Raw genomic sequence first — 13,989 nt, 5'->3', positions numbered from 1 at the left:
CCTAGAGGCGGGACAGGCTGGCGTCGAAAGTGGGGAGAACCCCTAAAAAGAAGGGGTCCAGCGTGTTTTCCTCGGCCATTCCAGTTCAGTTTTTTTGAAAAAGCCCAACTGTGCGGGTTAAGGCAATGTGCGCCTCAATATTTTGTAACAATGTGCGTTACCATTAAATCAGTTTTTTGTTATGTTTTAAATAAGTGTTCCGTCCATTTATTTATTTATCAGCGAGATATTTACGTGCTAGGTCCCTAAATTTAAGTGCTAAAGTTTAAGTCTGTGTTTCAGTCCGCCGGTTTAAACCCAATTAAAATTAAGCTCTCCCAAAGCTATTCGCGCCAATAATCCGCAATATTAATTGGTGCCGAAACCCGGGAAAACTCGCGATAAGTTTGTAGACTGGACAATTAGTGAAAATGGCTGCCGTTCAAAAACTTTTGGAGAAACAGCGCAAATCCGTTCGAGGCGGTGTGACGCGAATCTGCAACCTGATACAAGAAGAGCTCGGAAAGGCTACGGTTATTTCGGAGCAAAATATTAGTGATTACATAGTGCAGTTGAACGCCAAAGAGCCGAAATTAGACGAACTGGACCAGAAAATACTGCCCTTATTGACGACCGACGAAGAGCAGGACAATGAGTTGGAAGAAATTGAAGTATACATGGATAAATTAGTTCTTTGGCGAGGCAGAGCGATGAAGTGGATGAACGACAAAAGTATTCCGACGGTGTTACCAGCGCCAACCGGAAACCGACCATCGGGATCTCAACATTCTGGAGGCAGTGACCAATCTACCATCGTTTCTCCACCAGCGGCAACCGTTCGACTGCCGAAATTGGAAATAAAGAAATACGACGGAAGTCACGAAAAATGGCAGACATTCTGGACTCAGTTCAAAGGAGCGATCCACGAAAATCCACAATTGTCTAAAATCGATAAGTTCAATTATTTAAAATCATATCTGAAAGGCCGAGCCGAAATAGCTATTGAAGGGTTAACCTTAACAGAAACAAATTATGATTCAGCTATTGAAATTTTGGGGGATACTTGCGGTAGGCCAGATTTGCAAGTCAGTGCTAGACTAAATAATTTTATGATAATGGGTTCGGTATCTTCGTCTACGGACGTAGCGGCCCTAAGAAATTTGTATGATACGTGCCAAATTGAGGTTAGAGGTTTAAAATCGTTGGGTCGTTTGACCGATAGCCATAGCGAGTTCCTAGCTCATCTTGTGGGAGGCTTGTTGCCATTGGATCTGTTACAACAATATACTAGAGGAAGGGAAATAAGTAAACTGTGGGACATAAATGAATTGCTAACCTTCTTAAGTGGGGAGATCCAATGTCGCGAACGGGCCTTAGCTGTCCACAGAGCAAGTAGCTCGCTAGCCAAGACTACCAGTTCCCAATCAGAAAAACCAAGTTTTAGGGGTAGTCAGAATAGTAAAGTTCCATCTAGTAAGCCGTTTTCGGCAGCTACTCTTAGTACTGGAGTCAATAATAATCAAAATTATCAGAGAGTTTGTGTTTTTTGCAATAGTACCGAACACCCATTTTACCATTGTACAGGTATTTCCATACCAGACAAACGAGCCATTGCTAGTCGTAAGAAATTGTGTTTTCTCTGCATGAGAGTCGGTCATCCCGCCCATCATTGCAGAGGAAGAATACAGAGTTGTAGAAATTGTAGGCGTAAGCATAACCAAGCAATATGCGATCAAAATATAGAAAAAACCCCAGACTACACCAATTCAGTTCCGAGCGATAATTCGCCAGTGCCGAGCGAACAGGTTAGAGCGCAAACTTCCGCAACCTTAAATGTTGGTTCAAATACCTCTAGTGTAATCCTTTTACAAACAGCGCGTGCAGATATTAGCGATAGGTCTGGAAAAAACGTCAGGGTAAGGTGCATCCTAGACGGAGCCAGCCATCGAAGTTTTATTAAGCAGGATTTGTCCCGAAAGCTACAGTTAGAGGTTGTCGGTAATGAAACTATGAATATATTTCCCTTTGAAAGCGAGGCCCCTATTCGAGCAGTGCGCAGAAAAGTCAAGGTCACGCTTAAAAATGTAAACACTGGAGAGCGAGTAGAGATTCTAGCTTTGGAAACTCCAGCTATCAACGGGGCAGTATTTGCAGTCCCCGGAGAAAATGTACAGTCAGAAATGAGGAATAGAAACTTAGATTTGTCAGACTTAGTGGGTCAAAATTGCGGGGGGGAAAACTACCCTATTGAAATTTTAATTGGGGCTGATTATTTTTGGAGAGTAGCAAACGGTCAAGTTGAAAGACTTTCTCCAGATTTAATGGCCATCAACACCGTTTTGGGTTGGACAGTACAAGGTAAATCAGAAGGAGAAGGATCATCTATAGGAGTAAACTCAATCGCAGTGATCCACGTAGCCACCCAGTCGGAAGAAAAATTAGTATCCGATCAGTTGCGCGCCTTCTGGGATTTGGAGTCAATAGGGATTCACGATAGCGTAGACACGAAAACTAGCCATTTAGAAACTGTTTTAAGTGATTTTGAGAAGAATATTAGATTTGAAAAGGGGCGCTACGTGGTACCGTTAACCTGGAAGCCTAATCGCGATTTAATGGGAAATAACTTAGAAGTCGCGAAGAAGCGAACAATTAACTTGTTACGAAATTTAGAATCGAAACCCCTAGAATTGATCAAGTATGACGAGATTATACGAGAACAAATTAAATCGGGAATTGTAGAAATGGTTGATGATCGAGAGAATCCGAAGCCCACCGGCCACTATTATTTTCCCCACAGAGGCGTTACGCGTGAAAATAGCGAAACTACAACCCTTAGAATTGTTTACGACGGCTCCTCTCTCGCGAGGGGCTTCCTTTCCCTTAATGCTTGTCTAGAGGTGGGGCCCAACTTCCTCCCTTTAGTTTTCAAAATGTTGGCGCGCTTTCGCAAACACCGAGTCGCTTACACCGGCGACGTGGAAAAGGCTTTCCATCAAATTAACGTGGCAGAGTCAGATAGGGATGCCTTAAGATTCTTTTGGATTAAGGGTTTATCCGGTACGGATAGAAAGGAATTAGTGGTCTACAGGTTTGCGAGAGTTCCTTTCGGCTGCACGGCCAGTCCGTTCTTATTGTCGGCCACAATCAAATATCATGCCAAAAATTACGTTGAAAAATTCCCTAAAGCTAGTGCAGTGTTGGATAACGACCTTTATGTCGATGATTTAATTTCAGGGGAAAAAGAGGTTAGTGAAGTCGATCAAATGATCAGTCAAACGTCAAATATTTTAGCGGAAGCGGGGATGAAATTGAGAAAGTTTCACAGTAACTCTAGCGAAATAAGGGAAAAGTGGGGGGAGAAACCCAAGGTAGAAAATAATGTAGCGAGCCAAATCAGCCCCACCAAAAATACAAAAGTTTTAGGCATATCGTGGAATGAGGCGCGGGATACTTTCAGTTTTGACGTCAGTGAAATTCTGAAATTGTTAAGACAAAAGGAAAATACCAAACGTTGGGTTTTAAAAATCGTGGCCAAAGTTTTCGACCCCCTGGGTCTGTTGTCCCCTTTCACGATCCGTGCTAAGATAATTTTCCAGGAGATGTGGAGTAGGGGGCTGAAATGGGATTCCCTCATACCTGACGACCTGTCCCAGAAATTCGACGCGTGGTGCGAGGAGCTCCCCCACCTGACGACAATAGAAATTCCTCGCTACTATTTCGCAACTGAGCCAACAAAAATAGAACCCGAAATAGAAGTCCACTGTTTTGTTGATGCGAGTAAAGGCGCCTACGCGGCCGTCGTTTACTTAAAGGGCATCTATCCGAATGGCCAGGTGACCACCTCTATGGTGGCATCGAAAACTAGAGTCGCCCCTTTGCAAAAATTAACATTACCTCGATTGGAGCTAATGGGCGGAGTTGTAGGTGCGAGGCTTATTTCTAATGTAGTGGAAACGTTAGTGTACTCTCCGCGAGCGGTTCGAATGTGGACCGACTCGACAATAGTGTTGCACTGGGTTCGAGACAACGCGGCCCGTTGGAAACCCTTCGTCTCGAACAGGGTGAAAGAAATTCAAAAGTTGACAGACCCCTCTTCTTGGGAACATGTGGCCGGAGTTGAAAACCCGGCTGATTTGCCATCGCGCGGCGTAACGATTGAAGAACTCAGGACCTCTAAACTGTGGCTTTTCGGACCTCCTTGGTTATCCGAAAATAATAGAATAATTAAGTTAAATTCAGCATCGATTGACGAGGAAAATCCTACTATTCAAATTGAAAAAAGAGTGCATTCCGAAGCTAGCCTGGCTATTGTCGCTGAAACGGAAATTAAAAACCCCCTATTCGCCCTATCGAAATATAGTTCCGCCAATATGGTTTATAGGCTTACTGCTTGGGTTAGACGCTTCGTAAAAAATTGTAGAAATTCAGCTAAGAAAATTGATAGAATTATCGGTTCTTTATCAGTGGATGAAATTAATGACGCTGAAAAACAATGGGTGAAACATGCGCAGGAAGAAAATTATTCCGTCGAAATTAATGGCTTGAAATCTGGTATTGGAATTCCTAAAAATTCTAAAATATTGTCGTTGTCACCTTTTATTGACGAAGATGGTCTATTGCGTTTAGGCGGACGTCTAGACGCCGCGGATATTAGCTACCAGGAGAAGCATCCCTGGATCTTGTCGCATAAAAATAGGTTAACAGAATTAATTGTAGATGATAGTCATATCCGGTTAAAACATGCCGGGGTAGATGATGTTCTAGTTGAAATTAGAGAAACATTTTGGGTGAATAAAATAAGGAGATTAATTAAAAGAGAAGTACAAGGCTGCCCTAAGTGTGTAAGATTCAGAGCGAAGGCACCGGTAGCGGTCATGGCACCCCTGCCGGAAGCCCGAATTACTCCATCGCCCCCATTTTCGGTTTGCGGCATCGACTTTGCCGGTCCGTTATACGACTCAAACGGCGAAAAATGTTATATCGCGCTCTACACGTGCGCGGTTACGCGTGCCATACATTTGGAACTAGTGTCAGATCTATCAACTGATAGATTTTTGTTATCTTTTCGGAGATTTTGCGCGAGACGTGGAATTTGTAACATTGTGTACAGTGACAATGCAAAGACATTTAAAAAAGCAGAGTCGGACTTGAATGAACTTTTGAAAAATCTTAGACATCCGGAAGTTACGAATTATTTCGGGTCCCTTCGAATACAGTGGCGTTATATAGCGGACAGAGCGGCTTGGTGGGGAGGGTTTTGGGAGAGGATGGTCCGTTCAGTCAAATCATCCCTCCGCAAAACTCTCGGAAAGGCTCTACTCAGCTACGAAGAGCTCGAGACCTTATTAATTGAAATTGAGGCCACTATAAATTCTCGGCCAATCAGTTACGTATACGAAGGGGCCGGAGAGCCGGCTCCCTTGAGCCCCGCTCATTTTTTAATCGGCCGACGCTTAACGTCGTTGCCATCCCGAGTGTATACAAATAATGAAGTGTTAAACCAACATCAACAAGAATTAACTAGACGGTTAAAATACCGACAAACTTTGTTAGACCGCTTTTGGTCAAGATGGAAAAACAATTATTTGTTAGAATTGAGATCGGCACACCATAAGCCTAATTGTACCCCTACCGAAACTTTAAAGATTGGTGACGTAGTTTTAATCGAAGAAAGTAAACTCCCACGCCTAATGTGGAGAATGGCGGTTGTGGAAGACGTAGTAGAGAGTAGGCTAGATAAGGTGGTACGATCATGTATGGTTCGCTTGCCAAATGGAAATCGTCTGAGACGACCTATCCAAATGCTATATCCCCTTGAAATTTAAACGTTTTGAACGCTGTTCAAAAGGGGGGAGGATGTTAAAAATCAAATTATGTGTATATAAATTTAATCAGTTGTATATTGTATATTAATTAATTTCTGTTTAGGGTATTTTTGTTTGCTATTTTAGTGTATTTTAATTCAGTGTATTATTTTTTGTATTCTTAATGTTCGCGTTTATTTGCTGTTTCATTACTTATTTTATGTACTTATGGCGTTAGATTTAACAATAAAGAGAGTGACGCTAAGGAAGGCGAGGAGCGCACCGGGGCTCCTTCGATAGTTGTTGGGCGTGCGGGTTTCCCCGAAATCTTCCGACGTGGTGGAAATTTTCCGTCGTCCTAGAGGCGGGACAGGCTGGCGTCGAAAGTGGGGAGAACCCCTAAAAAGAAGGGGTCCAGCGTGTTTTCCTCGGCCATTCCAGGTCAGTTTTTTTGAAAAAGCCCAACTGTGCGGGTTAAGGCAATGTGCGCCTCAATATTTTGTAACAATGTGCGTTACCATTAAATCAGTTTTTTGTTATGTTTTAAATAAGTGTTCCGTCCATTTATTTATTTATCAGCGAGATATTTACGTGCTAGGTCCCTAAATTTAAGTGCTAAAGTTTAAGTCTGTGTTTCAGTCCGCCGGTTTAAACCCAATTAAAATTAAGCTCTCCCAAAGCTATTCGCGCCAATAATCCGCAATATAGGTGGTTGGGTCTTTCGGCTGAATAGCTCTCTCTTCGGCGTCGGAACTGTCGTTGTCGGATGTTTCTCCAATTGGTTCTAGATTAGGAAAAACAATTTCCCAATTTCCATCGCTCAAATTTAACGCCTTTGTTATGTTCGCCGCGTTATCGGCACATATGCAAGATATCTGAAAATATGTAATGAGTGCGTGAAGTGGTTATTGTGAAGAACGTAAATATTAAAAAATTACTACTAACCGACGAAGGATCTATGTTTAATTTTTTTTAAATTTACAAGATTTTTTTGAAAATATTTTATCCCGTGTGAGATTCTGGGAAATGTTCAAATGACAAAAGCAGGTTGTGGAGGTTCCAGTTTTTGTCGATAAACTGGATTCAACAGCCTATTACAGCTTGACGAGTTCTACTGGACCATATATCTAACGCCAAATGAATTTCCTTCGGTTGAAGGGAGCCGAGAAACTCCTAAAAATTAAATTTTGTTTAGGTTAAAGTAATTAAGATTTGCTCATTAGATTAACCCACTTTCACTTTGGGCATCAGAACGTGTTCAACTTTTTTTTTCTAAATCGCGTACAACTGTACGACGCGATGGGATTTTGAGTTCTTTATCGGCTGCTTGAATTAATAGCTTGACACCTTTTCCCTCGACTGCCGAAAATGGTACGCCATCAAAAGCTACCCAATCTAAGAATGCTTTCCGAAAGCTATCCTGTTTTGGGGAACCCTTTCCCATTTTCGGAACTTTCTTATGTTTAGGAAACATTTCAGGCTTTGTCCTTCTTTTGTTGTTCGTATTTTCGTGGGACACAATCGGATGTGTCTGATGAATATTAATAAATTAACTATTAATATTGTAACAGTTTGGCTCATGGTTAAATAAAATACCTTTGCGTGGCGCTCCCAATTATGTGGGTTGTTGGAAGGCGCTCCGATGGTTTTGTCGCAATATTTACATTTCACTAACGCTGTTATACCTGGCAATCCGCTAGCATTGGCCACATTGCCAACATAATCTGCATGTTCCTGGATATTTTTATATCCAGTTTCCGGAATAATTTTTTTTGGAGAATTCTACGTCCGTCACTATGAGTATATCGTTTTCAGGTTTTCTGAGTCCATTGACACTTTCAGTGTATGAGTTATCATGTCTCGGAGTAGATTTTGCCGAGCTAGAAGAGGTCGACGAACTTGCAGACTCGGAAAAGGAATATGTCTTGTCACCGTTTTCGGTCATTCTGCATAATTATTTATTAAATATTAATTAATAATTATAAAGTATGTATAAAATGATAACATCCTAAAATCTAAAGTATGTCAGAAATTACGTGACGCAGATTTGAATTTTAAAGAGAGCTTATAACAAAATATGTCTATTTATTAAAATAGTTCATTATGATTAATAGGTATATTAACAAAATATGTTTTACCTTTTCGACTCAACAGTTGAAACTGTTGAACTAGTTGACTAGATGCGTTGATATATCATAACGAGTAGATTGCTAAAAAAAAACAATTATTTAGGTTCCGTTTGAACTCTGTAGTGGAAGACCGAAAGAGACGCTAATTAAATTCGCCAAGAAAAACTGAAGAAGTAAGACTCGCGAAGGATAAACTTTAATCAATCTGGCGATTGCAAACGAAAAATGAAAACTGACCACTCCATTTCAATTGCTCAACTTAAATAAAGGCGCATCCCGCAGAGACAGGAATGGCACGATTTTGCCAAGTTTGGAAAAAATTAGTGGGTTTTATTTACCTCTTCAACACCAAATCCTAAAACATTTTATAGAGGTGTTCGAGTAAAAACATCTAATTCTGGTAAATAAAAGTTTTAATTTGTTATTATTGTATTTTTACATTAATTCTAATTTTTTATTACAGAATCCGAAACTGAAACCCATGACGTTGAGAGATATCTCGAAGAAAAAATAAATTTTTTAAAATACAACAAGTCGGCCAAGGCCGTAATATTAGTTCCACATCGAAGAGGTTAAATTTAATTTTTAAATCACTCAGTTGTTTATAATTAGAGTGCGTAAATCAACACCCAAATTCGGAAAAGAGCAATTATTTAATAAATATAATAAATTAAAATTATATTTTAAAATTTTGCGCCAAAATATGCTCGTTGGCAAAAACGAATCCTTGAAACGTAATAAATTTAATTTTTTTTTAAATTATAGAGCATATTATTATTACTTATTGTTCTTCTCGGTTTATATGTAATATAGGGAAATTAGACTAAGCATAGGAAAAACTAGAAAACCAAAAAATAAAATTGAAATAAAAAAAATTGAATCATCAAACCGAGATTTAAAAACAAAGATCAGAAACGATAAAGCGAAAATCAGACTACCCGCTGAGAGAAACCGTTGACGAAAGTTGCGACCGGGGCGAAAATAAAGTTAAAATATAGGCGGGAAAAGAGTGTATAACACACTGTAAATAATAAAAAGATAAATTGTTGGCTCTTGCATAGTAAACATTAACAAATTTTTATAATTTTAATCTAACCTACGATATGTGGGGTAACCGTTTGCACTGTTTAAGCGCATAGATAAAAATACCCATATTACTTGACAGTAAAAACAATACTATCGGGTCTTTCGATACCATTTAGTATATTTAAATAACATGTTTTATTTTCATGATAAAGGTACTTATTTGTTACCTAAGATAAAATAAACATTATTTTCAACATTTTTAAGTAAAACTTGTAAATTAAGAATTAAATTAAATTTAATATTCAATTGATTGTTTCACCGGAAATAACACATACTGTGGTTAATTATACTGTACTATTTTAACAATAATATATGAATGGAGTAAAAATAATATGAACTTTGTTCCATTAAAGTATTTTCAGTAGGAGACGTAGAATAGTTATAGGCTTGGTGATAAAAATATAAAAAAAATTGTTAATTTGATTAAATAAAAGCTTTATTTTTAAAACTGAATTTCATTGGAAGGATGGAAGCCAAAGAGAAGACCCTATCGTTCGATAAAAAATGAGCTACATGCGAACACGACGCCAAGATTTTTGGGCGCGTTCTCTCTCTGGACCGAGAGCGAAAAAAGCGAACGAAATAATCTTCGTTCGCGACTGACTCCACATTTAGAGAGAGCTCGCTCACTGCAGAGAGAGCAAACGAGTAGAGAGCGGGATTCGTTTAGCTTAGATTGAGATTGCTCACATTGAGATCCGTCGATTCAACCACGGCCGTCTCGAGATCTGCTTCGCGCTCATAGCGGCCCAGGCAAAGATTTCCTCTCCTATGTATTTCCGCGAATACCTTTTTTTAACACTAGGAGCGCTGTCCGAGCCCCCCCTTAAATGTAAAAAATCAGCGGGATATTTAATAGTTTTCTATGGCGGTAAATTCAACTAGTTAATCATTTTTGCATTGTTTTTCAAAAACTTCTGGAAAGTTTGGGATATACAACTTATGATTTGATCTTTATCTAATAAGTTTGCATTTAAAACATTTATTTAATTAAAGTAATATGCTTATATTGAGTTATATTAGTTAATTGCTAAGCCTAACCAAAGTTTATTTTGTTTTTCACAGGTTTCAAGTTTTTAAGTTTTCAAACCAGTATTCACATTTATTTTATCAGAATTTTAAATAAATAACCAAAATACTATTCATATTATTTAATAAATAGCTTTATTATTCTTTAAATTAAGTTTACATTTCTCAAATTTTAGTTTTAAAATCAGAACAAGTGTCCATTCTTTGCTAGAAAATTATTTTCCTCAATATCTAGAAAAAGTTCAAACCGACTGCGAGAAGAAAATATTGACAAAGGAAACATATGAATCTATTAGAATAACTTCATTGTCTACAATATCTTGCGTGTCATACCTCCTTAAATCTGGTTTCCAGTTTGTCTTGTCAAGAAATGTAACGAGCGATGCTATTGAAATGTTTTTCAGCATTCTCAGGCAAATGGCTGGAGGGAATGACATGCTGGATGCAAGAGCCACTATATTCAGTTTGGAATCCATCCTTAAGAGATGCACTATATCATTATTTATTTATTTAGAGGTTATCTACAAAGCCGCATAGGCCAACTTATGTGTAGACTTACAGAATCGCAGGATTAACAAGTTGGCAAGCCAAAATATACCTCTCCTCGGAAGAATTGTCCCTAGTGGTATTAATTTCTCGAGATAACCCTTAAAGATATATCTCCGCAATTTAGAGTTATTTGTTAAAAATATTAACCCATTTCTATCCCGCCCGGTATAAAATTTTAATTATAATTAAAATAATTGAGACGAAACGACCAATTTTAATTTATTCAGAATATCATAAGTTAAGTAGTTACAACAGTAAGTTAGACGTACTATAACAATGCACAATTGAATTAAACCCTTTTACAGAACAGGTTTATCAGTTAAATATAATACGAAGCAAATTTTAATGAAATATCTACAGAGGCTTTTTGGAATTACTCGCTTACGAAATACTTGCCGCATCTTTAACGCTCATTTTATTTCAACACTCGCCCTTGATGAAGATACCGTAGATATCTGGTAGTGGACGACTCGTTCACTTCCTGTTGACGTTGTGACGCATACCACATGAAAAAGACCAATGCCGTCCAATTTCCAATATCATATAATGACTCGCACACCCAAGAAATCATTGACTGCGTTAGAAATCGTAGATATCCAAATATCCACACCAAATGTATTTACAAGAAGCAAAAACCTTACCATCAACAAAGCACAGAGAGCCACTTGACTAACCGCCAGCTTTTAAAGCAATTAACGTTAAATTATCTCCTTTGAATTAACAGAACTATATATAGGTCGTTAAGAAAGTGGACCACCCACAGGGTCTACCCTTTAACCCTCTAATCTCGGCTGACTGCGCTAAAACAAGATTTAACCTTTAAAAAATACCAGATTAGGCCTTCATAAATTCATTAATAAAAAAAGACTTTATTACCTATTATGCTTACGATGCCTGTCTTAATTTCAGTGAATCTAAGCAGCTATCGGTGGTTCTGTGGTAGAGCGCTCGACTGCCAAGCCGAATGGTCTGGGTTCGAAACCTGGGTGGCGCATTTGTTTTTAATCAATAGAGAAACGCTAAATTAGAATTTCTTCGATGCAATAATTTCAATTTCAATTCTATTTCAATTAAACCAAAATTTCGTACTCTATTAAATACGCTTCCGATAAAGCTGAAGGTCTAATTTTCAATAAGGCGTAACAAGTGTCGGTGGTTCTGTGGTAGAACGTCCGCCTGTCAATCAGGAGGTCTCGGGTTCAAATCCCGCCCGATGCGATCGCAAATTGATACTAAGACGAATACCGTGTACAACTGGTGGAAACCCTGCCATTGGACGTTGAGAGGTAGCATTACACTCAGCACTCGGTCCGTCCCAAAGTCATTAAGAAGAAGTTGGAGAGAAAACGCCCATATAAACACAACAGACTCAACATGCACATCCATCAGAACACAAACACAACAAATTCAACACGCATAAACATTACAAAAACCGTAATACACCAAACCGTCACGACGGTGAGCGAAAAAACACCATCCAAACCAAACCGCAAATGCATCCGTTAACGCTCACCGTCACACGGTGGTTTTGCCAACCCTTTGAGAAACTGCGTACGCAGTGATTACACTTTGCACCGAAAATGCGAACGCGTTCGCAGTCCTGACAGACAGACACACCCACAGACCCACCCACAGACCCACCCACAGACCCACAGACAGACACGGTCGTTGTATAACCCCTCCTAGGGGACTTTGTCCCCTCGGAGAGGTAAAAATGAACAGAATATAAAAAATTGTATAAAAGTAAGCAAAAAAAATAATAATAGTAATAATAATGAGATATATACAAATAATTAAAAGCAAAAAGCAAAGCCAACATTAAGAAAACAATGAACAAACGAGTAAAAAATAATTAAAAGATCATGACCAGGCAGATAAATGTTCAGATAATAAATAGCGGAATTTGTGATAATTAGATTGTGTCACAATATTTGATGGCAAAGCATTCCAATCGGTAATGAAACTATGGGAAAAAGAATTTAGTCAAAAACCTAAAACATCTAACGTTCCCCAAGACAGATTCACAGATCTATCAGCCATGAAGTTACATTACCATCTGAAGTTACTGACATACTAAATGCTTTGGACGGCTAGCAAGTATCGCATACTTGGCTGATTATGTAGCACAAATCCTAGAAGAAAAACATTTTTGCGAATTGTGCCTAATTCTGACTCACCATTTAAATTATCCGACAGAGGAAACCTTAGGTATCCCCAGCAAAGTTTTATCCTGTTAATGGCTAATATTGGATATAGTAACAACATTCTAGAGAGAGCTGTACCCTATCTTTGGGATTCACCTGCAATTTTAAAAAACATTGAAATCCACTTGTAGCCAAAAATTGCTCTATGCCCTTACATCCAATGTGATTTGAATAATAATCACCCGAATGAAATTGCTGATTTAATTTGTAGAAAGGTCGTACCCCTAATTATCACAAATATTACCAAAACTCTGTCCGCAAAATTTTAGAAAGTGAAAGAACTTGTGCATAAGCCTCTTTCTCAAAAAGTACTCAAGTCGTAAATTCTAAATTTTTCCTATCTATTGTTTAGTTGTGTATCATTCAGTGGGAAATCCACCTTGGTTTATTATATTTATCAGATTTAAATACCTTCCAAGTTTCCATCACTATTTTCATTCATAGAGATCTTCCAAGTGACAGTTAGTTAATCCATGCCAGTATAAATCATCATTATATGTTAACTCATATTCCACCTAGTCAACACATATAAATTATCACACGTTAACCCATATTTCAACTAGTCAATATTTGAATAAATAATCATACTATGTTAAACAATATTCCAACTAGTCCTGTATAAATTATCATTATAATACATCATCCTATATTCTAACTATTATGTATTATTAAACTTATTTTGGCTCTTAAAAAAACAAGTTAATACCTTAATAATAAACTTTTACATAATCTTCAAGAGAAGTCACATTTGTTTTCTTTTAAAATTCATTTATTTTACTACTTTAATTCAATTAAGTTTTTAAACATTAATACAAAACACAGGCCTCTGGAAGTTACTACATAACAAAAATACAGCTGTAAAGAGAACCACGTGTTTATGTTTACATTTTTATACAGAAACGGTGACTTCTGGCTCCAGAATGACCAAATTTTAATAACGTTTTTCAAAACTTTACTTTGCGTTAAAAAATCTGAAGAGGTGTTTAAATTTTTTATTATTAATAAACTTAAATATTACTAAAAAAATATTTTACAAAAAATTACACATTACGCGATAATAATTGAAATTCCAAAGTTCCGCGCCGTTCCTCCCATTCGATAACATGGCTGTGAATTTTCTCAAGGGGGGGCTAGACTAGCGCCAGAAAACGATGTGAGAAGTTTTTGAACTAATTTCCCATACGCAATTTTCGTACGATCGCCTGGGCC

The 13,989-nt window shown here is 38.1% G+C and overlaps 1 protein-coding gene and 1 long non-coding RNA gene across 2 annotated transcripts; one reads left to right on the top strand and one right to left on the bottom strand.

Moving 5' to 3' along the window:
• Positions 1-410: 410 nt before the first annotated feature.
• On the top strand, positions 411-5,804 carry LOC149959178 (uncharacterized). Its single transcript, XM_090167356.1, has one exon. It carries the CDS (start codon positions 411-413, stop codon positions 5,802-5,804), a length of 5,394 nt encoding a protein of 1,797 aa, XP_090023482.1.
• Positions 5,805-12,813: 7,009 nt separating this feature from the next.
• LOC149959177 (uncharacterized) lies at positions 12,814-13,570 on the bottom strand. The gene is made up of 3 exons (XR_016478378.1): positions 13,487-13,570; positions 13,192-13,295; positions 12,814-12,876 (listed from the first exon to the last, which is right to left on the bottom strand). It is a non-coding gene; the product is annotated as an uncharacterized LOC149959177 (long non-coding RNA).
• Positions 13,571-13,989: the final 419 nt, after the last annotated feature.

This window comes from Leiobunum rupestre, chromosome 2, assembly GCF_980474605.1.
Source record: "Leiobunum rupestre chromosome 2, qqLeiRupe1.1.hap1, whole genome shotgun sequence".
Lineage (NCBI taxonomy): Eukaryota > Metazoa > Arthropoda > Arachnida > Opiliones > Sclerosomatidae > Leiobunum > Leiobunum rupestre.
This window is presented reverse-complemented; position numbering and strand designations above follow the sequence as displayed.

Coding starts and splice junctions, on each gene's coding strand:
- LOC149959178 (XM_090167356.1), top strand. CDS start 411: ATGGCTGCCGTTCAAAAACTTTTGGAGAAACAGCGCAAATCCGTTCGA.